We start from the raw sequence: 27,336 nt of genomic DNA, 5'->3' as shown, positions 1-27,336 counted from the left end.
CGTCTTCCTGTAAGCAAGCAAAAGCACGCCGAGATGCGGCCCATTCCACAGCAGGGGCGACCATCTGAAGTAGCAGGAGTTTTTCCGTGCGTCCGGTAGACCTGTGTGCTGGCAGAAAGCGTGTTTGTGTGTTTGTCAGGGTCATAAAATCATCCCATCTCATCAGTCTTTGTTACGCTGCCAGAGAAGTGGGCTGCAAGCAGAGGATCTGTGGGTTTGTTGTGTTGAAACAGACTGGGTCAACTTTTCAGAGAGGAGTTTTAGTTGTTTATGCCAAATTGTTAGTGCATACCAGGACTTCCTGTTTTTAAATCAGTTACAGTAAAGTTAATCATCTCTACTGTTATTATTTTTACCCTGCTATACTTGCTTTAGTTACAGGCAACATATTTGGACTTTTTACTCTGAAAAATGTAAATTGATTAAAATATGGCCTCTCCTATTTATTTTTAACTTATAGTTGAGTACTTAGATGGCCTTGAATATTTTTAATAGGTTTAATCTTTGCTGTGATGGGACATGTCTTGCTTTTTTTGCTATGTAACTGCTAGATTTTATGTTAAAGATCACTACATCCAAAGAGTAAACTGCTACTCAAAGCTGCCATTCTGTTCTGGATCACATTCATGATCACACACTCTCTGCCATTGGATGTATGTTCTATCTCCCAAGCTCCCCCTGTAGCTCCATACACCCACCCCCTGCCCACCTTTTTTGGTGTGATCCTACTAGACATTACCACGTCAAGTAGAGAGGCGCTCTATTGAACAAAACATTGAGCATGTAGTGTTAGTTCAGGCAGGCCATGGAGTCAAGCATTACTATGATTAAGATCAGTTCATCTCATGCAAGCCCTTATCAGCTGATTTGCTCTAAGCCTGCTTATTGGCTAATCTCTCTCGTGCTTCCATATTTAAACTGCTCCTTTCTGGCTATGCTCTGGCGCTCTTGCTGCAAGCTGCTCTTGCATTACTCCTCCACCCCAGCTCCGCCTTCATTCAGCTAATCAATGTCATTCTGTTGTCATTGATGCCTGCTCTGCTCTGAGGTTTCCTGCTCTTGTCCCTGCCTCATCACAGGAAGAGCAGGAATGTGTGCTGATCCGGCTTGATGCTTTCCATGTGGGCTGGTGGAAGGGTAGGGGTATCCCAGAACAGCCACATCACCAGATATACAGTAGATAACAGCATAGGAGCTTATTGATAATTGCCAATAAATTAATATTTATTGCCACAAATCATGTGTGTTTCTTATCAAAGTGATCCCAACTGAACTGCAAAACTTGTATTATGTTACTGGTTAAATAAAAAGTCTTGGTGGGTGAATATACATACTGTGCTTTTCCTAAAGACAAATGAACATCCAAAACTACAAATCCAAGCTCTGAAATAAGAGTTGCAATTTGACTTAATTCCTTTAATTTTTAAGTGAAAAATCACAAACAGCGAAGCCTACCTATCTCATACGTGGCTGACAGCTTTTAAAGGGCAAGAGAAATAAACTTAATAAGCTATGACATAAAAATTTATTGTAGATACAAGTGGAATCCAAAAAGTTGTTCAGAGGATGCCAGCTCAATTCCTCTTAAACTGAAGGCAAAATTGACACTAAGTTTTGACCCTTGTGGTGAATCCTCCGCTGAACTGGGCTTGAAACCTTGTTTAGAATGGATGCTAACAAAAATTAATAAAACCCAAATCAAAGACATCAAAGTGTCTATAAAGTGTGTGTGAAAACAACAGTTCTCGTGTTAAAAAGGTTTCTATTCCATTTCTTTTCATGTTGTGTCTGATTAACAGATCCTACTGTGAAAACCTGAACATCCTGCTGAGATTAAGAGAATATGTCTAATTTCATTACTTCTAGTATGATCAGATAAATTTACTTTTATTGGAATAATAAAAATCCTACACATTTAAATGTTATTCTTTGACCTTAACATTTAATTATAAGCTGTTTCTCCTGGCTTTACAGCTGTATGGTAAGACTGTGTGGAGATCAACTAAACCTCCTGCCACTGTTAAACCTAACCTCTGTATGTGGCTATTTAGTTGACCAGTTAGGGTCCAAATCTTTTAGCATAAAGCAAAGCATTTTGGCATAAAGTATTTAAACCAGGGCAACTCAATTACAAAATCAACTGGGCCAAATTTTAATATCAAGAAATGTAGCCGGGCCAGTCATGTACAGAGCCCAGTAAGCAGCTGGTAATGTCAAATTTCAAACCAATACTGATCAATTTGATGAAAATAAGCACTTTTTATTCCAATCTCCCTGTTAAATTTGGCAACATGTCAAAAGCACATCAAAAAGTGCATAAAAACACAACAACAGAGCTGTATTTGAACATAACCTTAGGTAGTAGAATTTTTTTTTTTTTTTTTCGCTTGAATAACTAGAAAAGCACTCAGAGAGCGCTGACCTCCGCCATTGGCCTTTCCTCCAAATAGTAAAGAATCCTTTGAAAAATTCCTGGATCCAGACGGTGATCCAGATCACTCCTGAAATCTAATCAGTTCTTCCTTGTGCCATTTCTGACATTTCCTGAAAATTTCATCAAAATCTGTCCACAAACTCTATATTTTGTGTTTAGAATTTGGTGATGTCATCACAAAACTCAACAGGTACCACCAACTTTTTCCACAACTTAAGATTTGGCATCCAACAGTTGAAATTTGTAGATTCACCAAAGATGTTGCTGTGATACTCTAGGATTGTGGGTAATTTGGTGCTATTGCCAGAGATGGAGAATTAATCTTTTTTTTTTTTTTTTTTTTTTTTAATCAACTGGATAATTCATAATCTCCTTTTCTACAGGGCTATTCAGAAAGTATTCAAACGCTGCTCACTTTTTTTGTTTTTGTAATGTTGCATCCTGATGCTACAGTCAGAAAAACTCATTTTTACTCTCATTAATCCACTTGGTAGCTCCTCATGATTAAGTGGAGAAATAATTTTCTAAAAGCCTGCATGGAGTTTTCAACATACTTGAAATTGTATCATCATGTCAAAGACAGATGCAGAGACAGTACTTTATCAATATTTCTGTCAACCTTTACAAATGCTTGATTGTCTCATTTTAAAGACTAGATCTGGTACTTTTATAAATAGCAATGATAATAAGTAAATTCAAAATGTGAACAACTACACCAATAAATATTTAAGTTTAATCCCATGAGTCTTGCTCAAGCAAGAAGCTGGTATTACATAAGGGCAGTAAGAGACACTGCATGATAATAAGCAGGGCTAAGGTGCTTGTTAAAAGAAAGTTTTATTTTCTGACTGCTGATATCAACAAAATTCCCATCATGTAACATCCATATATTGTGTCACTTTTCGCAGTAGCAGCTGACTACAGTGTGCTGCTGAGGAAGATTGAGATGATGTGACAGACTTCCAGTGACTTCCAGTTCCTTTATTTTCTCATTCACACTCCTACCACCAGGCCTAAAATATACAGACACCTGCTCTTCACATCATGTTCGAACCCAAACGCTACAGCCGTACGCTACAGTTCAAAACCTCCTTCTAAACTTGTTGGGATTAGTATGCTGCACTAACAGCCTCCACTCTACTGGGAAGGCTTTCCATGAGCTTATGGAGCCTGGCTGCAGGCATTTTTGCTCCAATTCAGCGACAAGAGCATTAGAGAGGTCAGGCGATAAGGCCTGGCTCTCTGCTTGTATTCAAATTCATCCCAAAGGTGATGAACGGGGGTGACGGCAAGGGCTCTGTGAAGGCCAGTCGGGTTCTTACAGAGCAGCCGGGGCAGAACATTTTTGTCCACAGTTTTTATGGTTCCTCAGAATTAAAGTCTCACTTCTGTCAAACATAATAATTCACTTAATTACAACTAAGGGGGCCAACTTATTGGCTCAGTCTCTGGATTCTACCTTTATTTTTGAGTTTGAAATTCTGCACTTTCTTTTTTCTAAATGCTTTATTTGATGTTAAAAATACTTCTGAGTGGTAAAAGTGACACTCAGAGTTAGAGACCTCTTATTTAAAGTCCCCAAACAACCCCCACAACTGTGTAAGAGCGTCACCTTCAAAGTGAGCCGGCGTGTCGTGAGAACAGATGTTTCACAGTTACTCTCTTAAGTTTCAAAGCCTCTGATTATTCACCCTGCTCTTTTTCAATTTTAATGTGGGAAACTTTAATTATCACCCTGAGTTATGTTCAAGTAGATCTCCTAACACGTTTTAGTGTTAGGAGACGTTTATTTTGCACCTTTGCTGAGGGAAAAGTGTCAAATATTATTTTGAGCCAAGTTGCACCACACCTACGTAGAAATCTTTACATTCTCTTCTATATGTAAATGATAAATACTTTGTGGGAAGGTAGAAGAATTAAACCTGCTTTCAGTGTTTGCTTTTGTCTTTGAAGTTATCTTTATAATTATTTAGCAGCATTATAGGGCTGATTGATATATTACATTTCTGCTGTGCTGTTTATTAACTAAATAATACAGTCTTTATAAACAGTCACGTGCACTTGTAAGTTTTAGGCATGTCGAGTTCTGTGGATTGATGACGGGGCACGATGTGTGACACATTCTGAGGCTTGAGATGGAGTGGGGGAAGGGCAGCTTAAAACATGTCCGACAGCAGACTCCAGTCCCTTAGGACATCAACAGGATGCTTGTGGCAACCCTAATACCCACCCGGACGGTACCCCATACAGCCAGGGATGTCAAACTCAAGGCCCCGGGGCCATTTGTGGCCAGTGGTACAGTTATACCCCGCCTGCTATATTATATCATATTTTTATTATAACTGGCTCATCAGTATGAGGTCTGCAGATTTCCTCCAGTATGAAAATAGAAACTTAACCTGGATGAGTTAGGATACAGTCCTCTCCAACAGTATTGGAGCGGTTGGCCCAATTCCTTTGTTTTCGCTGTAGACTAAAAACATTTGGGTTTGACATCAAAAGTTGAATATGAGACAAGAGGTCAATATTTCAGCTTTTATTTCCAGGTATTTACATCTGAATCTGATACACAACTTAGGAGATAGCTTTATTTGTAATGGAGCACCACACTTTTAGGTGAGCAAAAGTACTGGAACAGAGACACTTAAAATAGATTAAAGTGAATAAGACTTCATATTTAGTTGAAAATCCTTTGCTTGTAATAGCTACATCAAGCCTGTGACCCACTGACATCACCAAATTTTCTCTTTCAGTTGTTGTTTGTTTTGGGGGGGCACTCCCTTCAGTCTCCTCTTTGGCAGGTAAAATGCTCTATCGCGTGTAAGTCTGGAGATTGAAATTTTAAGTTAAATTTTGTCTTTGTAGCAAATTATTTCAACTTTCTTCTCATATTTTGATCTTCAATACTCGTGATATTGAATTTTATCTCATATTTTGACCTTTTAGATTCACAGATTTAAATTTCAGGCCATATTTTTATGTTTCAGATTCACAATTTAAAATTTAAATTTGAATTATGTCCTTTTAGCTAATTATTTCATATTTTATCTCATATTTTGACCTTTTAGATTCACAGATTTAAATTTCAAGCCATATTTTTATATTTCAGATTCACAATTTCAAATTTAAATTTGAATTATGTCCTTTTAGCTAATTATTTCATATTTTATCTCATATTTTGACCTTTTAGAGTTACAGTTAAACATTTATAGTCATATTCTGACCTTTTTACTCATAATTCAAATTGGATGTCTTATTTTGACCTTTTAAACTCCTGATTTCAAATTTTATCTGATATTTTGACATTTTTACTCAATATTTTGAATTCTGTCTCATATTTTGACCTTTTAAACTCCTACTTTTGACTTTTAATCTCATATTTTGAGCTTTTAAACTTGTGATTTTGACTTTCTAGCTCATAGATTTACCTTTAAAAATGTTACTTGCCTTTAACTTTTGTGCTTTGACCTTCTGAAGTAGACTTTTTTATCTTAGATTTGAAGCCTTTAAATGTATCATTTTGCCTTTTTTTTTCAAGTCTCATGATCTTATATAATCAGTGCAAAGTTTTTCCTCCATAATTTATTATTGTTGAAAATGAGTTTGACAGTTTACGGTTAAATGTTGACCCTGTTAGTCTCTCAGGTTAGACCTAAATTCAGAATCCAGCCCCTGCTGTGATTGAGTTTGACATCCCTGCCCAAGCCAAACCTAAACTTTACCACAGGAGTGTTAATTTCTATTCATACACATCAGAAAAAAATCATGTATAATATTTAAAAAATTGATATGCACTATTCTATGAATCATTTTACAAATGAAAGAGCCAAAAGAGCAGCTGTTTCCCCGTGACTGCCTCTCATATCTCACGCTGGCCTCCAGCTTACCTATTTGGAGAAGAAAACAGCAGCAATAGTAATGTACCATCTTGAAGAGAAAACAGCTAGAATGCAGCTTTAAATGATCTGCCACAGGCTATTTGCATCATTGCCCTCACTGATGGCTCTAAAAACTAAATTGGCTTCAAGTTTGCCTTGTTTTCTTTCTTCTTTTTTCCTTTCGCATTTAAATTGAGGCATCTTTTTGATGCAGAGAGCCTCTCTCGCTCTGTATTGTTTTATCTTTCCTGGGTAATTTATGTGAGAAATAGGTCTCGGCTCTGCTTTCACCTTCCCTCTTCATGTTGTTTTACCCGAGCGAAGCGTAATAAGATAAGAAAACCTGAAAAAATATATATCTATCATATGCATTGAGGCTCAGCGCTGCATAGAGAATTTCAAGGCCAGGGTATGATAAGCTGTCAGGAAAAGTGAACTTCAATCAGACGAATAGAAAAACACTGTACAGCTTTTTATTCAAGCTTGGCCATGTGGAAAATGAAGGTAAACTGAAAAATGGCCTGCACTGAGAATGTCTTCTTTAAACTGGCTCTAGACAGACAAACTTACATTATAAAGTAAAAGGGACTGCACTGACCTAATCTCACAGTGACTACAATGCTCTTTTAAACATTATATAAATCCTGGATCTTAAGTAATCTGAGCACTATTTTAGTTGCATATCAGGCTGAACACTTAAAGACTCTAACTCTCATAACGGCTGCACTTTAATGCTCTCACTGTAGGAGAAACACTGCAGAACTTTTTCCTCCACCAAGACATAAATCAAAGTGTCTCACTCCCACCTTCATGTTTCACAGTAGGTGCTCTTATATTAGATGCACTCTCTGGAAAAAAAATCTGCTCGAGAACCACAAGGCAATTGTTCTTAAAATAGGAAAAGGCCTTCCTTTATTCTCTGATAAAAGTGAAGTAAGAAGAATTGCAGAAAAGGTAATTGCACAGAAGATTATGCAGTCTCTGTGGCTTTAATATGAAAAAAAACATAATAATTCAACAAAATGGTTTTAGTTTTGCTAACATTTTCTAATAAGCTTTTCGAACAGACCTTTCTCTTTTCTTGATACAGTAGAGATGAGTTTTATTAAAGGAATTTAAAAAAAACTCATTCATGTTTAAAAAGAAAAAGTTCACCCCTGTTTGTGCTGACTCCAATTCCAAAAAAGTTGGTACATCATGTAAAATGCGAAAAAAACACAATACAGTGTATTGCAAGTCCTTTTCAACCTTTATTGTAATTGAAATACCACAGAGACTAGATATATAGTATTTAATTTTTAGAAAAATACACATATTCTGAATTTGATCCCAGGAAAACATTCAAAAAAAGTTGGGACAGGTGCCAGAAAAGACTTGGAAAGTAATTTTAAAACCTTCTGAGACCTTTGTTGTCACATACTTCAAAAAGAGTCATGGGTTAGTCAAAGTTAAATAACTTTTGAACCATAAATCATAGACACTTTTTTTCCTCTTTAAGCCCTCTGTTTTGCGTTCTAATGATACTATCCCCACCTTCATATCCCTTATCATAATTTTTCTAGTGAGCTTGGAACTTTGTTAAATTTTTGGGGTCTTTAAAGATTAGACCCACGGACTTTCAACATCTTTTCAGCCATTTATAATCAATTTTTTGATCATTTCTTCCTCTAGCTTAGCATAAGCCACCATATCAAGTTCCCAAAACAAATGTCACATTGGCTGTGACAACCAATGGCAGGCTGTTCCATCGTCACATCATGCTTTGCCAAACAGTGCTCGATATACACTTAAGGCCGGCTCAGATTACATGAATTCAGCTGGATTTTGGCCTGACTGCAACGTTGCAGCACTTCGTCAAAACCTGGACCAGATTTTGAGTGATGGGAACGACAAATGGTCTATTACATAATTGACGACGCATTCAAAATGCCCCACGACTCGACAAGACTAGCACGTCAGAAATTTTCCTACATCGTCGTCTACTTTAACACCCTGACCTGATTTTAGCGACCTGAATCCTGACGCCTATCAGCAGGAGAGCATTTGCTCCTTGTATTTGCATCATCATTTACAAGATACCCTACTTTTTATCCCTCTGGGGAACTCATGTGTACATTTTATTTTATTTAATTTACCCCATTACATGCATACCTGAAATCCTATCTGAAAGAGAGCCATTCCATATTGTCCATCAGCATTAGCAGTCATGATCACTCTTGTAGTGAGGCTGTCAGTCAAGACGGGTTAAGATTTTAGTTGCACAGTCTAACATTGTGCCATCATGAATGACCAAAAAGAAATCATGCCGTCTGAGCTGGCCTTTGGAAAGTAGAGAGACGGCCTGAGTAGCTCATAATGGAGGGAAAAAGAGACAGGGAGCCTGAGATGTGGCCCTCTGTGTCACTTCAGACAGGAAGTGCTTCCAATAATTGCTCATAATCAGCCAATTAAAAAGCACAAGGACTATTTTTGTAAATATGTAAATATTTTGAGGACTTTTGTCACAGAATAATTATTTTTTCACTTCCATAACTTATTTGAAATTCAAGTGATACTACTGCAGCACACATGTTCTTAAAGTCCAGGTTGTCCTGAAAAAATGATGTTTAGAGCTTGGACTGTGCACCACATTCCACAGGCAAGTAGGTTGATTGGTAGCAGGTGATAGTACCATAAAGCCTGATTTATGCTTCAGCGTTGCATCTACGGCATAGGTACGTCGTTGATGCGATGCCGTTGTTGACCATTGGAAGTTCTGCGTCGAGGGAATGCGTCGCTCTGTAATTCACCGCCATGCCGGTAGGGGTGTGTGCCTGTGTGTGTGTGGTTTCACATCTGAATCCTTGTTTATCTTTCGGTCACGGTGACCGAGGTGGAGTGGGTGTGTTTGGAATTGGAGCCCATCGATATTGATGAACAAATTGTTGAAGCGCAGGCGACAAGGAAGACGTTTGCGGAGGTGGTCTGTACCACTAAACGAGTCGAGGCTAGGGGGTGGGTAAAAATATTGATTAATTGATGCATCGCAATATTTCCCCCCTCAATTCAATATCGATTCAGCAAATCCTCTGAATCGATTCACCTCCTGGCGTTGTATGAATCGATGCCGCACTCGACCAAACAACAACCAACCATAACCATGTTATGTGAGGTTTATCAAAATTTCCAAGAGGAAAGAAATATTATTAAAGTTCACATGCACTTTTCAGTGTTAATAAGAAACTGTAGGGGTACCACTTGGGCCCATATTATTTTATTTTATTATTATATTATATCGTATTATATTATATCATCACTTATGGTGTTGCTCCAATTTAAATAATTATGTATGCTTTTGTTTTTTGTTCTTAGTGTTGGGTCAGGGCATCTTTTGTGTGTGACATGATATATGTGTTGCAATGATTCAATTTTGGAGCTTGTAATTTTGGATTTCATTGTTCGTCTTGAGTGTTATGTGTGTATTGGTATATTAGTGTGTGTCCTTATAGGTATTTTCTTCTGTATGTAGTTTGTGTCACTCATGGAAATTGAAAAGACCCCAGGAAGAATAGCTGCTGCCTTGCAAAAGCTAATGGAGATCTAAATAAACAAACAAACAAACAAACAAATACAGAACTGGCATGTTTTTAACTTTTGTACTCCTTATGCACAAATAAGTTATTATTGTGCAAATTTTTATTTTCAGATGTTTTATTGCTAAAAAATTTGAGGTGCCCTACCACATATGTTCACATGGGCATGAAAATAATTTTTAAAAATTATCAGCAGGTCATTTGTGTATTTCTACTTCTTACTGAATCAACATCAAAGCATTTAAATCAATATCGAATCGATATTGAATTGAATCGCAACCTAAAGAATCGAAATCGAATTTAACCGTGAGGTTCTTAGCAATACCCAGCCCTAGAATTTACCACACTGATTCGCCCACTGAGGGACCTGGATGACGTTTTGAGCAGACCAAACACAGCCCTTGTGGTCTGTGTCACCGCGACACGTAGTTAGGATTTTTTGGAGGTGCACATCAGGCTACGGCATAGGGGTCCGTGTTGACGCAGAGGGCTACCCATAGCTACGCCGTCAATGCAACGCAGAAGCATAAATCAGGCTTGAGTTGGCCTAAAAGAAGCACTACTAAAAGGCTCAATCGTTCTAAAGAATTTTGTGAAAGACTGTTCATGAAACACATTCATGAACTACATAGAAATTCAGAGATTTCACCATCTGCAGTCCATAATATCAGCAGAAGATTTGGAGAATCTGGAGAAATCTGTACATAAGGGGCCAATACTGAATACCGTGACCTTCGATCCCTCTGGTGGCACTGCATTAAAAACCAGCAGTCATACTGGGATGGATATTACAACACTTGAGTGAGAAAAAAAACACTGTCAGTTAGAACAGTACATCCTTGAATCCATGAATGTAAGTTAAGATTGTACCATGTACAGCTAAAGCCATATATCAGAAGACTTTCCTGGGCCCAAGCTCATTTGAGATGGACGCTTTGGTCTCACAAGTCCACCTTCAAAATTGTCATGGAAATTACAGCTGTCAAGTTCTCTGGGATAAAGAGAAAAAGAAGCCATCCAGACTGATATATAGCTCAAAAGTCAGCATCTGTGATTTTGTGCGGGTGTACCTGTGCCAAGAGCGTGGGTAACTTGCACATCTATGAAGACAGCAATGATCCAAAGAGGTACATACTGTTTTTGGAGCAGCATATGCTTTTTAAGAAAGTCTATGCCATGCCACATTCTGCATGAGTTACAACTGCATGGCTTCACAGTAAAAGAGTGTCAGTACTAGACTAGCCTGCATGCAGTCCAGCCCATTGAAAATGTATGGCGTATTATGAAATGCAAAGCACGACCAAGGAAAGGCTGCACTTTTGAGCTACTGAAGATGTAAGTCAAACCAGAAAGGGAAAGAATTCCGCTTTCAACACTTTAACAATTCATGTAGTTAGTGCTAAGACACCTAGAAGAAAAGGCAAAGTAACACATTGATAAACATGCTCCTGTCCCAAATTTTTTGGAACATAGCACAGGCATCAACTTCAGAAACTGTGTACATTTGAGAAAAAAGAAAGAAAAAAGATTAGGGTGAAAATTAAATATCTTGTTTTATGCTGTATTCAGTTGAATATATGCCAAAATGATTTGCAAATCACTTTTGTTCGTATTTACATGTTACACAGTGTCCCAACTTTTTTGGATCTTGGGTTGTACATGGATAATTGGTCCATGTACAAACTCTTGATCCAGGGATTCCTGAGAAAAGAAAAGAAACAGCTGCAGACAAGCACAATAAAACATGTTGTGGCATTACTAGCTCTGCATTTTTAGAAGTTCAAAAACTCCCCTCATCAGCACTTATCCAAGTTTAGTCCAGGGAATGCCCTTTACCAGGTGCCTGTTTTATTTCTATCCATTATGTAAAAAAAAAATAGCACACAGCGTGCAGTGCAGGTTTCTCTGGGCTGTAATCAAGAAAAGCTGTCGGGCTTGTTTGTTCGGCCTTTAATTTAGATTCCCAGGGAATCACAGTTACCTTGTAGATTACCTGTTTAAACCTGCTCTGAGGACACTTCAGCAGTGGTGGGGATGTGAGACAGGAGTTTAGAGCTGGAGCTGTTGATTGAAGGACACACAGGTGCAAGAAAACCCTGAGGCCTTTACAAGCAGGTCAGATGATTCAATATTGATTCAGGCTGTGGAAAAAAAAACACCTATCAGGTTTCTCCACCTCACAAAATGTGTGAATCTGTCCAAACCATTGATGGTAGAAAATATTGGATGAAGCCTGAGTGATGGCAACCATTTAGTTGCTAAAAGGGGCTTTTGAGGCCAATCCCTGAAAACAACTCAGTCTGACCTGATATCAACTGAGAGACACAGAGATGGAGCTAAGGTGAGTCTTAAGCTTTCCGACAAACAGCTACAACATGCTAGTTTCAAGTCATATTAGCCATGTCCCTAATTATACGTAACAGGAACAGTTATAAAAAATGTAACCGCCTGTAGTAGGGGGTAGATTGCTCACCAGACTGGCCGATTATTGCTGCCAATATTTGGCATTTATCCTAATATTGGTATCAGCATTTTATTTTACTGCTATTAGCCAAAATCAATAAATTCAAAGTTATCGTACCTCCCCTTTGTGTGTTTTTTTTTTTTCACTCTCCGTAGTCTCATATCTGACAAATAGCCTTTCTATCTGACAGGTTTATGTTGCACAAATCCAGCATATAGTGTTAGTTCAGGCAGGCCACAGAGTCAAGCTGTTCTTACAACCCTCCTCCACCCCGGCTCCTCCTTTATTATACTTCTGTCTTAATGCCATTCTGGTGTCATTGATGCCTGCTCTGCTCTGGGTTTTTGCTGCTTCTCTCCCTGCCTTAGGCCTTCCTTACGAAGAGCAGGAACACGTGTTGTTCCTGCTTAATGCTTTCCACGTAGGCTAGTGGAAAGGCAGGGATATCCCAGAACAGCCACACCACCAAATATAAATCACAGCAGTAAGTGTTAATTAATAACTACTAATAAAGGAATATTTAAAGCTGCAAAATATGTGGGCTTCTTGACAGTGTGGTTCTTGGCTGAACTACAGCCTAGTCAGCACTGAAGCCTGGGTGGCACTGACACAAGCCGTGCATGGCATCACTTCCTGTTTCCTGCTGCTGACAGAGCTATTGCTGAATTGTTTATTTTCCTTAATTTTTTAACATGCAGTTTTACTTTTGCCAAATTAAGTACATTTTGTTTGTCATAAATGCATATCTTTTACCATAAACTACAGGGAGCTGTTTCTTAGTGCAAGCAACTGCTTATAAAGCATCATAGACAGCAAAACTGTATATTTTTTCCCTTACGCTAAACTTGTCTAACTGACTGTTGGTCATACTTGGCTTTTTTTTTTTGTTGTAAGAGTGGTATTAACAGTAATAGAACATATTCCTCAAATTTTAACAATCCATGCCAAACTCTACTATAAAAAATCAATTGAGATTGCCTAGCAGTCATGTCTCACTACCTGGTTTACACTTTCCTGGACAGTTACTGTAATTTGTTACTAGCTTAAGTGCAAATTACAAAGAATAATAGAGGCAATAAATGAGTAAAAGTATAACATAATAGAGAAGGAAACAATTTCTTCTGAAAACAATCAGTATATTAACTTCATTGACTTTTTCATTGATGTTAGGCAGATGTTTGTTCCTTGTGTGTTTCCCTTTTTAATCTGTGGAAATGTGACTGTTAGAGGCTTTTAATTTAAAAACACCTTGTGTGTTGCATGAAAAAAGGTGCTAAAGCAATTAACTTTTATCTTTCACAATTACTCAGAGCTCAACAGAGGGAGAAGCTTATTAATTTTGGAGACTGAACACAAGGTTTCCAGGGTGCGTTTCTTTTTCCCATTTAAGTAACAATAACCAATTACTATTTATGTCTTAAAATACAAGCCTTTACCTTCTGACCAATTTTTCTAGAAAATACCAGTATATGTACTTATACAGTGCTGTGAAAAAGTATTTGCCCCTTCCTCATTCCTTAACAAATTTTAATATTAGAAAAAGATACCTGAGTGAATACAAAATGCAGTTTTTCAATGATAATGTCATATACTAAGGGAAAAAAGCCATCCAAACCTACCTGGCCGTTACCCTCTAAACATAATAACTGGTTGAGCCACCCTTGGTAAAAACAACTGCAAGTGTTTGCTAGAACTGAAATGAGTCTTTCACATTGCTGTGGAGAAATTTTGGCCCACTCTTCTTTGCAGAATTGTCACCTTCAAGAATGAACGGCCTTCTAAAACTTTTTTTGGTTTGTTTTTTTAACTAGCTGGTGTGTTTTGGATCATTGTCCTGCTGCATGACCCAAGTGCGCTTAAGCTTGAAGTCACAAACTGATGGCTGGGCATTCTCCTTCAGGATTTTCTGGTAGACAGCAGAAATCATGGTTCCATCAATCACAGCAAGTTGTCCAGGTCTTATTACAGCAAAAACAGCCCCAGACCATCACAATGCCACCTCCATGGTTGTCTCTTGGTATGATGTTCCTATTATAAAATGCTGTGTCAGTTTTACACCAGCTGTAACAGGACGCCACTTTCCGAAAATGTTATATTTTTGTTTTGTCAGTTCAGTCTTGAGGATTATCAAGATGTTTTTTTTAGCAAATGTGATCTGTTCTTTTTGGTCAGCTATGGATTTTGCCTTGGAACTCTACCATGGATGCCATTTTTGCCCAGTCTCTTTCTTATTGTTGGATTATGGACCCTGACCTTGACTGAGTCAAGTGAGGCCTGGAGGTCTTCAGATCTTCAGGGTTCTTTTGAGACTTCCTGGACAAGTCATCTCCTGGGAAGATTCACCACTGTTCCAAGTTTTCTCCATTTGTGGTTAATGGCTCTCACCGTTGTTCAGTGGAGTCCCAAAGCCTTAGAAATGGCTTTGTAACCCTGTCTATCTTGATAGATGTCAGTGACATTGTTTCTTATCTGATTCCTAAATTTCTTTGGATCGCAGCATCATGTGTAGCTTTTAGAGATCTTTTAGTGTATTCATTTTGTCAGACAGGTTCCATTTAAGTGATTTCTTGATTCAACAGGTCTTGCAGTAATCAGACCATGGTGTGGTTTGTGAACTTTAACAAGTTGGGCTATTACTTTTTGACAAAGGGCTAGGTAGATTTGAAAAAATCTGTTGCTGATCTGAAACATCTTAGTGTGACAAATATGCCTAAAAATGAAATCGGGAAGGGGAAAAATCCTTTTTCACAGCCCTGTATACAATACAAACAATAAAGCTAGCAAGCTAACCTGTTACAAGCTATTATTGCAACACACTCAGTGTCTAAACATATGACTCTAAGGTGCTCTGTGTTGTGGAAAAACACAGAGTTAACTTCCCATAAAGTTTGCTGTTGAACAATTAACAGTGTCACCACATCACCTCTAACCTGTGGTACGTACCTTGTGTATGTACATTGTGTTACCTGTAAACCAATTAGCTTGTGTTAACGTTGTTGCTGTTTGCAGTGTCACCTTCAGTGTGAACTCCACCCACACTGTTGCATGGCGGTCTACAGGGAGAAGGGCTTAATTGCTGCCTCTCTGTGAATCTCAGTGGACTGTGGAAGAAACACCGAGCTTGTTTTTCTATACAGCCTTAGTATCAACTTTCCAGTGGTACCTGTAATAACAATGCATTGTCAAACATGATCAGTAGAAAGCAAAAATATATTATCTCTGATGCTAGTTAATCTTTCAGATGAGCTTTCTGCTCTTTAACATCTTAAATTCCAAGTGTGTCCACTTGGGGCTGGCTGCAAAAGCCAAGAAATCTCCATGAAGCCCCATATGAAATTTACATTTCTAACAGCAGAAATGCTTGGATTTTTTTTTTTTTTTTTTTTTTTTTTTTTGGTCTCTATAACTCATTCTGTTGTTGGTTCAGGAGTTTTGCATCACTGGCATAATCAGGGGCATGGCTAATTTTATTGAGAGCTGTTTCTCTTATACTTTGTAGCTGTTAGCTAGAAGGCTAAATGCCTCCCTCAATTCCAACTCTTTGCCTTTATTAGATTGATTAAAAGCTAGAGTCAGTGTTTCAATACAGTTATATAGGGTTGTAGTGCAAAGAGACAAAGGTTTTGCCTGGAAATAAATGTATAAACAGGGTAAAAAAATGGACCAATACTAAGTGAACAAAATGGTGACTGTTGAGTGGTCATCAGAGTAACTCTGTGACTGTTGAGTGGTCATCAGAGTGACTCCATGACTGTTGAGTGGTCATCAGAGAGACTCCGTGACTGTTGAGTGGTATTCAGAGTAACTCTGTGACTGTTGAGTGGTCATCAGAGTGACTCCATGACTGTTCAGTGGTCATCAGAATGACTCTGTGACTGTTGAGTGGTCATCACAATTACCATTGCACTCCTTATTTTACTATTTAAAATGCTGTAATTTTATTAGCTTTAAAAGAGTCAGATTGAATAGGCTATTTTTCAATCTGTTCTCTTCTTGTGGATGTTTCAGCCTGAAACCACCTGCTGAAAATCAACCCCTGAGTCTCTAATTATGTCTAGTGTTTGAGCTGCATTGTGAGATGGTGAAAGATTCAACGCTGTGTGTTGTTCTGGATCCACATGGGAGGTTCACTGCTGTCATTTTTGACTTGCTGCTCATCAAAGCCTTCAAATGGTTGTCAAAGGTTTAATCAGTGACCCACCAAGTTTTATCCTTTTGTCTGGCTCTTTCTTATCCTTTGTATCCTCCACCCAGTGTCCCCCTTGCTGCACGTCATATTCGCAGTGTGTTCAGTTGATGAATCATATTCTCAGCGTCACCACCGGCTCTCTCTGATTCTCTCCCACTCTCTTTTGAGCACTTTTATTTCTTTTTTCTTCCTGTCTTCTCATTTTCGATGTCTTTGTCCTCCTTTTTCTTAGAATTAAATTCCCTTCACCATCAGTCTCTTCTTCTTAAAGGCTTTGCTGCCGCCCCTCCATCTCAGTGGGCATTTCCTCCCTTGTGTTGCACTGTGCTCATTTGCTAAGGATAGCGAGGGACAGTTTGTATAAATGGTCCTGTGTGACCTTTCCGCTACGTCCCATTTATGCAACGCAGATGGCAGAATGTGAAGTATCTGTCACAGAGACGGACAGCTAATCAACCTGCACTTCCATCCGCATGTTTGGCTCGGCATTTCTTATCCCTGCTAACTCTTTTTCCTGCCCAGGGACACATTGTCTGTGTAGCCTTGCTTTTGTTTTCTCTAAAGCTGCCACATGGAGGCGAGTGTCCAAGGTCACATCACATAAATAGCCAGGCCCTTTTTTGTTTTTTTTTTATGTTTTCATGTAGTGCTGGTGTGTCAGCAAAAGTGGGCAAGGATTGATGGCTTTGCCTTGAGGGTAAGAGAGTGGGTGATAGAGAGGGGGGAAGAGAGGTACAGACATACTCAGGTACTCCCAAATGGGCCTCATTTGATTGCTTTTTCACTGTGTTACCCCTTTTTCCTTCCCCCCTTCCTGAGCTCACTATACCACTGTCTATCAGCTGCCATCTGTTTCAGGCTCAGATGAGGATGTTTGTTGTTGCAGAAACACCTGCTTTACAAACTTTAATTAATCTAGTGGCTTGTATAAGAAATGATAAAGCCACTGTCAAGGGAGATTTGTGATTAATTTATTCAGTTATTAATTATTGAAAGTTGGTGGTTCTTTAGTAGCCTTTGTGTCATGTGATTTTGAATTTATTGGGTCTTTATGAGTTTGTAACCGATAAATTTTGAACCAAGGCAATGAAATGTTTCAAATTAGGTTCAAGCTACTATGCAGTGGTTATGTAAGGTCTCCTCTGGGCCCTCAGGCGTGGGTGTCCAGCTTACTTGTCATGATACTAGAGCTAACTGAGGGTGTTGAGTGTCTTTGATAAGGCCGAGGCCAGCTGTGAAAGAAGACCTTTAACTATATACTGAAGAAAAGGAGACAGACTAACAGTGTTGTAAAGGCTATTTGTTGCTTAAAACTAGATGTTTGCATGCACATAACAACAGTGCTAATATGATGCAGACATTTTGATTTCCTTTACAATGTCTGTTTAAAGTTCCTCTAAAGTGATAAAAAAAAAAAAAGCTGTATTTTAGGTTTGTTGTATAAAAGGCCACTGTGTTATGAACCACCAGGCCCAATATCAGTCATGATAACCATCTCTAAGCATATAGAATTAAGCTTCAAAATCAGGAAAATGAGGCAGTGATATCTGTTCTGGGATGGTATGGGTATGTTGGTTGAATGAGCCCACGCCCGCTCACGGGAATTGTCCTCTCAAATTTTGGAAAATGGTACCACCTGAAGAGACCAATCATCATTTCTGATGTTGTAACTCTCTTCTCAAGAGAAACATTCACATTTATGTGATGACGGGCAAAGAGTTTAGAGTTAGAAAGTCTCAGTTTCATTTTCCCATTCTATATTTAACTCTTCAGGTATTCCTTACATCTCCTTTTCTGAGTTATATGAAGTTATGTCTTATGTTATAAAACATGTTCATTGATAAGTTGCTGCTGAAAACAGTCCCTGTCCAGATGTTGCTCAGGCAGAAAAAGACCTTGTCTATCGTTGGATACTTTACTTAACTTTAACATAGCAATGCTAACAGACAAGAGGGATTGAACTGTTTCTGCTTTGAGAGAGACAAAGCCACAGTCTGCTTCTTTAAATCATCCAGCGCTGAAGAAAAGGGAAATAGGGATTAAAACCCACCTTCAGTAGGCAAGATGTTTGCTCCTGCTGCATCTGGTTCAAGTGAAAAATGGACAAGCACTCCTGCAATTAGCCTGCCCCCTGACCTTATGGTGATCACTGGTTAGAGTGCAGCTGCCTGGCTCTGTGCCAAAGCAAATAAAGAAGTTGGGGTTACATTTACTGTTTTCTGGAACAAATCTCTCCATTATGGAACTTTTAATGACCTGTAGGCCACTGTGGCTGATAGATTTGGGAAATTGACCTCATAATGAACAAAAACTGAGCATGTAGCTGGCCGTCAACTTTCAATGAAGGCAGTGACATCAGGGTGGTAATTTCCCATAGTGACCGATGATATGGTTAGGGCACTATATTAGCTCTGCCCAAATTAAAACCAAACCAGGGATGAGGTGAAAAACTTTCAGTGGTCTAAATTCACAATTACGTACCACATAAATGTGTTTTCACATGTTTACAGCAACCTTATTCTCACATATCTTACTGTGTTAAGACACAAATTTGGATTTAACTTTACAGGGACTTAAGGAACTACATGCCTAATCTGAACTTGCATAGTTTTCCAAGGTTTTTCGCTTGTTTTTTAGATTTTGCAAAACAAATTACCTGATTAGGCTACTCTTTTAAGGTAAAGGAGTCAATGACAGTTCATCCTGTGGGGAAGGTGAATATCTGTTCTAAATTTCCAGACTTTTTAGTGTTATATTAAAGTCCTTTTTTAATTGTTGTTAAAATGCCAAAAAAAGTGTAACAGGCATTCAAAGTCTACAGGATTCTTCTTTTTAGCAGTGATAATGCCTGTAATATATTTTAAACCATCCACCAGTTGTGAAGTTATCGCATCAAAACATAAAATTGCATTAAATACCTCTAATAAGCTTGGAGAGAACATGTACCAGGCCCAGCTAGGTTAGTTAAGAAAGACAGTTTCTTTCAAAACCAGATACAAGTGAGGACAAAATCATTACCCCCACCCCCATGTTTTTTCAAGTTTTTCTCAAGTGCTGTTAACCAGAACAAGGAATTTTTAGCCCAGCTTTTCCAAGCCCCCCTAATGCTAATAGTCAATTGTGTCTCCTTATATCTGGATCACAGTCTACAGTTGTTTGTTCTAGTTTTCTGCAATTCTCAGACATGTCTCCTGAGGAATCCCAGCCCATTCTTTGGCAAGTCTCTTAAGCTCCTCCAGTTTTGATGGTCTTCTGGCATGGACCTTGGTCTTCAGTTCACCCCACAGATTTTCAATGGGATTTAAGTCAGGAATCTGTGCAGGCCGGTCTGTTACGTTTACTTTGGTGTTCTGGAGATAGTTCTTCAGCAAAAGCCATGTATGTTTTGGGTCTAGTCTTATTGAAACACAAGCAATGACCCAACCTACTGTTGCTGTTGACTGTTCGAGGTTTTCTTTCAGAATCTCCACGTATCCTTCTATCCTTATGATTCCTTCCATCTTTTTGAGATTCCCACTTCCAGATGCAGTGAAGCATCCTGCCATGTTTCACTGTGGGGACCTTGTTCTTTGCAACATAAGCAACATCTTTATGGCCAAAGCGCTTTAGTCTGACCAAAGGACGTCCTTCCAGTGGGCATTATCCTTCTCTTCTGCAGAAGTGTTTTTTTTTTCTTGATCTGCAACCTCTCAGTCCATTCCGGTGCAGGGCTCTAGTGATGGTCTTCTTTGAGACTGCAATTACCGACTTGGCCAAGTCATTCACTAGTGTCTTGGCAGTTGTTCTGAGTTCTTTAGACACATCTCTTACTAGTTTTCTTTCCAGAGTCTTTGAAATATTTGCTTCTTTCTCTGCCAGGCTTGTTTAATACTGATCAGCTCTCTTTGAATTTCTTGATGATACTTCTCACTCCAGTTCTTGATGCTTGGAAACACTGTGATAACTTTGTATATCCTTCTCCTGCTTTGTGAGCATCAGCAATTCTTTTCTCAAGTCTAAGGTTTGAGAATAAAGCACCAGAATACAAATAAATAAGAAAACAGGCCAGTAGGAACCTTGCTACACAGTGTCAAATATCTTGGAGGGCAAAGGATTCTCAACAGGCTTAGTCATGGTGAGACACATTTAATTCTGCTCAGAGCTGTACTGCTTACTCTGCGGTCAAAAAGATGCTTCTGTTATGTTTTTCCCTGCCTGCATGGCATATGGGGGAAGGGCTGTCCCAGCCGCAACATACAGTAGACATGAAAGGATAAATGCCTAACGAAAGTCTGTGAGATGAGAAGCATTTAATACAATCCACAAACAAGAAGAAGAAGTCGGCAGCCAATCACTTACCTCTCTCTGCTCCCCCCACCCCTCGCTCTCTGATGTTCATCATTTTCTTTTCTTTCATCTTGCTTTTGATCCCCCACTCCGCACTTCCCTGGCCCACGTCTACTAGCGCCGCAGTCGTTTCTTTCCCTCCACCCTGCACTCTCTCTCTCACTCGCTCTCTCTTTCTGTGGCTGTCTGGGCATCTTCTGCTCTTTTATAACAGTCACTATAATGGTCCAAATGTCAAAGAAAAAAGGCAGGGCTGCCTCTTCCCCCCGTCGGCTTCACCATCAAGGGCTTTGATCAGTTTGTTACTTGAGCTAGTGATCGTGTCTCAGCTCTTGAGCATGATCCCCGGCAAGTGCATTAGTGATGGTCTCCGCTAATTGCTGACTCCTTTAGACTCCTCTTTGCCTTAGCACAAGAGCTATGGGTGGTAGGGTAGCTTCTTGTCAGTCTTATGTCCCAGTAGGAAGCCACTGAGCCTAGACTGTCATCATTCAATAATTCTGCTTTGGTTCTTCACTTTTACTTCACTCAATCCCTTACCCATTACTTAACTGTCTTTTCCACTGGCTAACTTGTTTGTAGAAAGTAAGGGTATTTTAACATTCTTCTTTGAGAATTTTGGAGAGCTGTCCTCCTTAAAAGTTTAGATGGCAAACAGTGTACACATCCATACATGAATGGACAAAACCCCTAAATTTATGTTTTTGTTTATGGCAAGCTTGCAGATTTATGTAAGATATTCCTTCTATTTTTAACTCTGTTTTAGTCTCTACCAACTATGGAGATAAAAAGAGTTCACTTTGGCACTTAATGCACCACAGTGTTCACTTGCTAGCTGCTTAGGCAGAAGGAATGCTCCTGAATAAAAGCCTACAGCATTTATACTGCCTACATACTGTACTTAGTAGTAGAAGTAAAGCCTGCCACACATTTAAAGATTTTAAAAATCGTAACCATTTTTTTTTTCAGTCAGAGACCCCACACATGGCAACAGTTAAACACAGATTATACAGTTCTGGTTGTAAATTGGTGGTGGAGAACAAGAGGATTAACACAGCACACCATACACAAACAGATTTCTGTTACTTTGAGTCTAAACTCTCAAAATAGAGGGGAAAAAATCTAGAGTGGTCAGACATTATTTTAGAGTAGGTAAGCTAGTAAGTAAGTTACAAAAACTGTTTAATCTTCTTTCTGGAAAGCATTAAACTAAACAAATCCCCACACTAAAAAAGTTTCTTCCCCCATACCTTTGCCCTAATGACCACTCAACAGGGAATGAGTAACTCTGATAATCACTTAACACTCACAGAGTAAATCCGATAACCACTCAACAGTCACAGTCACTCTGATGACCACTCAACAGTCACAGTCACTCTGATGACCATTCAACAGTCACAGAGTCACTCTGATGATCACTCAACAGTCACAGAGTCACTCTGATGATCACTCAACAGTCACAGACTTACTCTGATGATCACTCAACAGTCACAGAGTCACTCTGATGATCACTCAACAGTCACAGAGTAAATCCGATAACCACTCAACAGTCACAGAGTCACTCTGATGACCACTCAACAGTCACAGAGTTACTCTGATGATCACTCAACAGTCACAAAGTTACTCAGATGACCACTCAACAGTCACAGCCACTCTGATGATCACTCAACAATCACAGAGTAACTCTGATGATCACCCAACAGTCACAGAGTAAATCCGATAACCACTCAACAGTCACAGTCACTCTGATGACCACTCAACAGTCACAGTTACTCTGATGATCACTCAACAGTCACAAAGTTACTCAGATGATCACTCAACAGTCACAGAGTAACTCTGATATTCACCCAGCAGTCACAGAGTAAATCCGATAACCACTCAACAGTCACAGTCACTCTGATGACCACTCAACAGTCACAGTTACTCTGATGATCACTCAACAGTCACAAAGTTACTCAGATGACCACTCAACAGTCACAGAGTTACTCTGATGACCACTCAGCAGTCACAGAGTTACTCTGATGACCACTCAACAGTCACAGAGTCACTCTTATGACCACTCAGCAGTCACAGAGTCACTCTTATGACCACTCAGCAGTATTAAATACTGTATTATTAATATTATGCCAACCTTAGTGTGTACTTCCCTTAAGTTTTTATTTTTTTGACAACTTGATACTCTTTCTTACTTAATACTGTATGTAACAATTTACAATTTACTGCTGTCTCGCTACAAACAAATGTACCAGTCACTATAAACCTTTGATGTTGTAAATATAACCAATGGCATCAATCATTTACAAGCATCAAAAGTTAATATATATAGACATATATAGACCGTATATAGACATTAGTAATCTTGCCTCTTGTAGTCTTGTAAATAAAGGCCTGTTACATAACCAGATAAAAATTCCAAACAGGAGATTTAAGGTTATTTCTTTGTGATTTAGTCTTTGAATGCCACCATTCCAACATTAAACCTCTTTTAGTATTGACATGAAACATAATTGCATGTACATTGTGCAAATTAAAAGGATTTACACTTTGATCAAAGCCCATTATCATCATTCTCGCTAAGCTGTCTTATTTGAAGTCTGAATGACTTTAGTCTTTCAGATGTGACGTGTGGTTCATTTAGCTTTGCATAGAAAGTGTGTAGGTTTGTCCTTCAGAGCCTGTTCTTCTTCACGTTGCTCATGCCAACGAGTTCAGATGGCTTATTCCTACATCCTTTTTCATAACTGGTACTTGAGTGCAGAATGTGTTTGCTTTTACAATCTTGCTTCTTCATTTTCTAGTATATTTTACTTTCTACTTTGTATAAAACCTTCATATAGAGCATATTGAGCTGAAATGTTTCAGTCTCCAGAACAAATAAAAGATGTCTTATTCGTTAATAAAAGTGAATACTAATTTTTTTTCTATCAGCCTGGGTAATGTAATAAAGGATGAAATGAATGAGATTTTGGGGTGAAAAGTAAAACCATCATTGATTAAACTTGTGTTTGTGTGTTGGAATAGAACCAAGGTTTCTTAATATCTTCATGAAGACTTTGATGTTTGTACCATGTTTTCTTTTAAGATAATTTAGCCATGATAACATATACTTTTTGGAGTATTTCTTTCTGCATTTCTTCATTTTTCATGCTTGTACTGCTTGTTTTCCTCACTAGACAGTCTGGCTGCAGAACACAAATCTTAAATGGCCCACTAATGGCATACCACTATGTTGAGATGCTGCCTCTGCCAGAAAGGCAATACACGCTAGAATTTCCTGACCTGCAAAAACCTAATTACAAAATATTTGATAAAGCCTATTAAACAGTCTGCTTACAGGAAAAAAGCTTGTCCTCCATCAAAACACTAACACAGCTAACAATGCGAAGGCTGAAGCTAATGAAGCTACATTAGCTATGTAAGCTATGTATCTACGTAGGCAAAGTCACTAAATCTAAAGCTAACACAGCTATGAAATGCTATGTAGGTGATGTAGCTATGTAGCTAACATAACTAACGTTGCTAAATCTAAAGCCAATGCAGTTACCTTAGCTACATAGGTAACATACCTATGCTGCTAATGTAGCTAAATAGAAAGCTAATGAAACTACATTGGCAATGTAGGTATTGTAGCTGTTTAGCTAACATTGTTAATTTTCAAGCTGATGAAGCTACATTAGCTACGTAGGTAACGCACCTATGTTGCTGACTTAGCTAAATCTAAAGCTAATAAGCTACATAAGCAAAGTAGTTAAAGGAGCTATGTAGCTAACGTATAAAGCTAACAAAGCTACATAAGCTACTTAGGTGAAGTAGCTGCATAACTAACATAGTTAATGCTAAAGTAAACCAAGTTACATTAAGTGCATTAGAGCATGCTTTGTTTGCTTAAGCTAGACCCGTTTTAGAAGTAGTTATGCTAGCTCAGTCTGCTTAGTGCAAAAAAGCTTGTACTCCACGAAAACACTCTAACGCAGCTAAAGTAGTTAATGCAAAGGAATCTATGAATCTAATGAATCTATATGTACTACGTACATAATATAGCTAATGTAGCTAAATCTTAAGCTTACACAGCTATGGTAGCTGCATAGGTATTGTAGCTAATGTAGGTAAAACATAAACATTGTACCTAAGGCAAAAGCAAACAAAGTTATGTTAGCTACATTAGTTTGTGCTACATATGCTAAAACACAACCTGTTTTAGAGGAGGTTAATGTAGCTCACTTAATAGGGGTGGGAATCTCTCCTTTTCAAGACGATTCAATTTGAATCTTGATTCACAGACTACGATTCGATTCACCGACGATTCATTAAAATATAGAACGATTCAGTCTGATCTGATTTGATCTGGTACAATCTGATTATAGAATCAAAATAACTTTTTGCTTTAACAAAAATTAGCAAAAAAGGGGAAAACAAGATAATTTCATAATAATCTAAGTTTATTTGATCTTACTTATAAAACAGACTAAATGCCAGGCCTCCTGTGCTAACATTCTGAAATTATGTTTAAGAAAGTTTTCATCACACACAGGTGCCTAGGTGTCTTACTCTGACATTAAATTTGGAGATAAATACTTTTACTGGTGCATGTTCATCCTTCTGTACTTCCTTAGCATTATTAATCCCAATAACAGCACAAACTAAATATCAAATTTTCTCAAGAAGCACAAATTAAAACAAATTTAAAGTCACAAGGAGTTTTGCATGGACAGAGCTCTGTGTGTCTGCTAGTACAGGAGAACAAGGTTAAAATAATATTGAACACAGATTAAAAAAGCTTTCTATACATTTGTCTCCTTTCATAATTCCTCTTAATGTGAATATTCAGTCTACATGTCGCAAAAACATCATTATTTCCTTTCTCTGTGTATCTGGCTGTTCTTGATGTTTTTATTCTTGAATTAATTCACTGAAGAACAGCTGATCTCCAGCTCAGTGAAGTCCTCTCTGTGTAATATCACATCAGTTGGCTCAGATTTATTGATTATGTCACCAAATCAATCACTTCCAACAATACGTTACGGTTGTAAACCCCATGAACAAAAGGGCTGTTGTTATGGTGATAACTGAAGACTTCTCAGAGTTTTATCTCAGAAAAGTGTTTATGTTTGGGTCTGTTTGGGCTTAGCATTAGAATCTTAGCTAAACTTTAGCTCCGTTGTCTCAACAGGTGAGATTTATGAGCTGCCCTAGTTCATAATTGCTTTTCTCCAAAGCATACAGACATTTTGGAAGCTATCCTTCCTTCATATAAAGTCCACATGACTTTCTCCTGAGGTGCAGAACTGTAACTGAAACACATTTAGGGGACGTCCTGAAACACATCCAGCTACCTAGCGAGCACCAATGGCGAATGGAACTCTCGTTTAAAGGTAAAAGGTCACCATGGGTTGCGCAAAATTACAGACACTGAGCTAGAGCATGGCGGAACAGGCTATGAAAACAAGCACAGAGCTTTAATTAATCAATCTCTAACGTTAAAACCAGTCCAAAGACCAGTTGGTGCCGCATTTTTACCGATCCAGGGCTCCGCGGGCCGGTGCACTTGGACCGCTGACGTCAAGATCAGCTAACCGATCCATATCGGATTATCTTTACACCACTATCACTTAAGCTTTGTTAGTTTTAGCTAAAGCTGACATAGCTACATTGGCTAGTAACATTAAATATGTAGCTAGTAAAGCTGTGTTAGCTTTAGCTAAAGCAAGTCATTGTTTGCATTACTATGTATTAAACAAGTGTATACATAATTTAATCCCAAATTAGACAACTGACCTTTTTGCTGTTTATTAATTAAATGTTGCCTAGTCTGTAATGTTTGCAGTGTGTTTATTTGTGAACATAACTGCCTTACTTTGTTTATGAACAGTAAATATGTCATACAGAGGCAGCGTCTCACGGGACCTGCAAGAGATCTGCAGTCTGATCCCTCTCAGTCTATATCCCTCCAGCAGGAATAGTTTTTCCCTGTTTTCAAAGAGCACCCAAAGCTTGACCACATTGGACACCCAGTTCTCCTCATTTTTACGGGACATTGTGTGTCTTTCTCCCTCTGCAGGTACACTTACACTCTGTGCCCGTTCAATCAAGTCACACAGAAGAGCACTGCAGGAACAGAGGTTGCATTAGGGTGAGTATCTCAATCATGTCCTCTTTTGTCTCTGAGTTTAAACTCCAAAGAAATCAGTGGACACAGAACGTCTCTGACAGCTTGAAGGAGTTGATGGTAACAATTTAACATTTGAGGGACGCCGTCTCCAGTAGAAGTTATAGCACAGTAAGCACATGGTGTGCTTTGGCATTTAGAGTCTGGAGAACACTTTCACACGGGTAATATAAAGCCAAGGAAAAGGTTACTTTTTTCTGTAACTGCTTTAAGAAATTCAACATATATATGCTGTCTTTGGTCTGCCTTTTTTGGTATTTATTCCAATTAGATAAAGTCACATGGCAGCATGAAGGAATTGGAGACA

At 38.5% G+C, this 27,336-nt stretch overlaps 1 protein-coding gene across 1 annotated transcript in view; it reads left to right on the top strand.

Annotated features, from left to right (window-relative positions):
* The window catches only part of LOC121504712 (glucosidase 2 subunit beta-like), a 213,528-nt gene that overhangs the window by 160,281 nt on the left and 25,911 nt on the right, over positions 1–27,336 (top strand). The window contains exon 13 of the mRNA XM_041779733.1: positions 26,922–26,993. Within this exon, the coding sequence (XP_041635667.1) occupies positions 26,922–26,993 (72 nt within the window). The remainder of the gene's footprint in view (positions 1–26,921; positions 26,994–27,336) is intronic.

Source organism: Cheilinus undulatus, linkage group 22 (genome assembly GCF_018320785.1).
Source record: "Cheilinus undulatus linkage group 22, ASM1832078v1, whole genome shotgun sequence".
NCBI classification, from domain to species: Eukaryota; Metazoa; Chordata; class Actinopteri; order Labriformes; family Labridae; genus Cheilinus; species Cheilinus undulatus.
The sequence above is the reverse complement of the archived record's forward strand: the minus strand, read 5'-3'. Positions and strand labels throughout refer to the sequence as shown.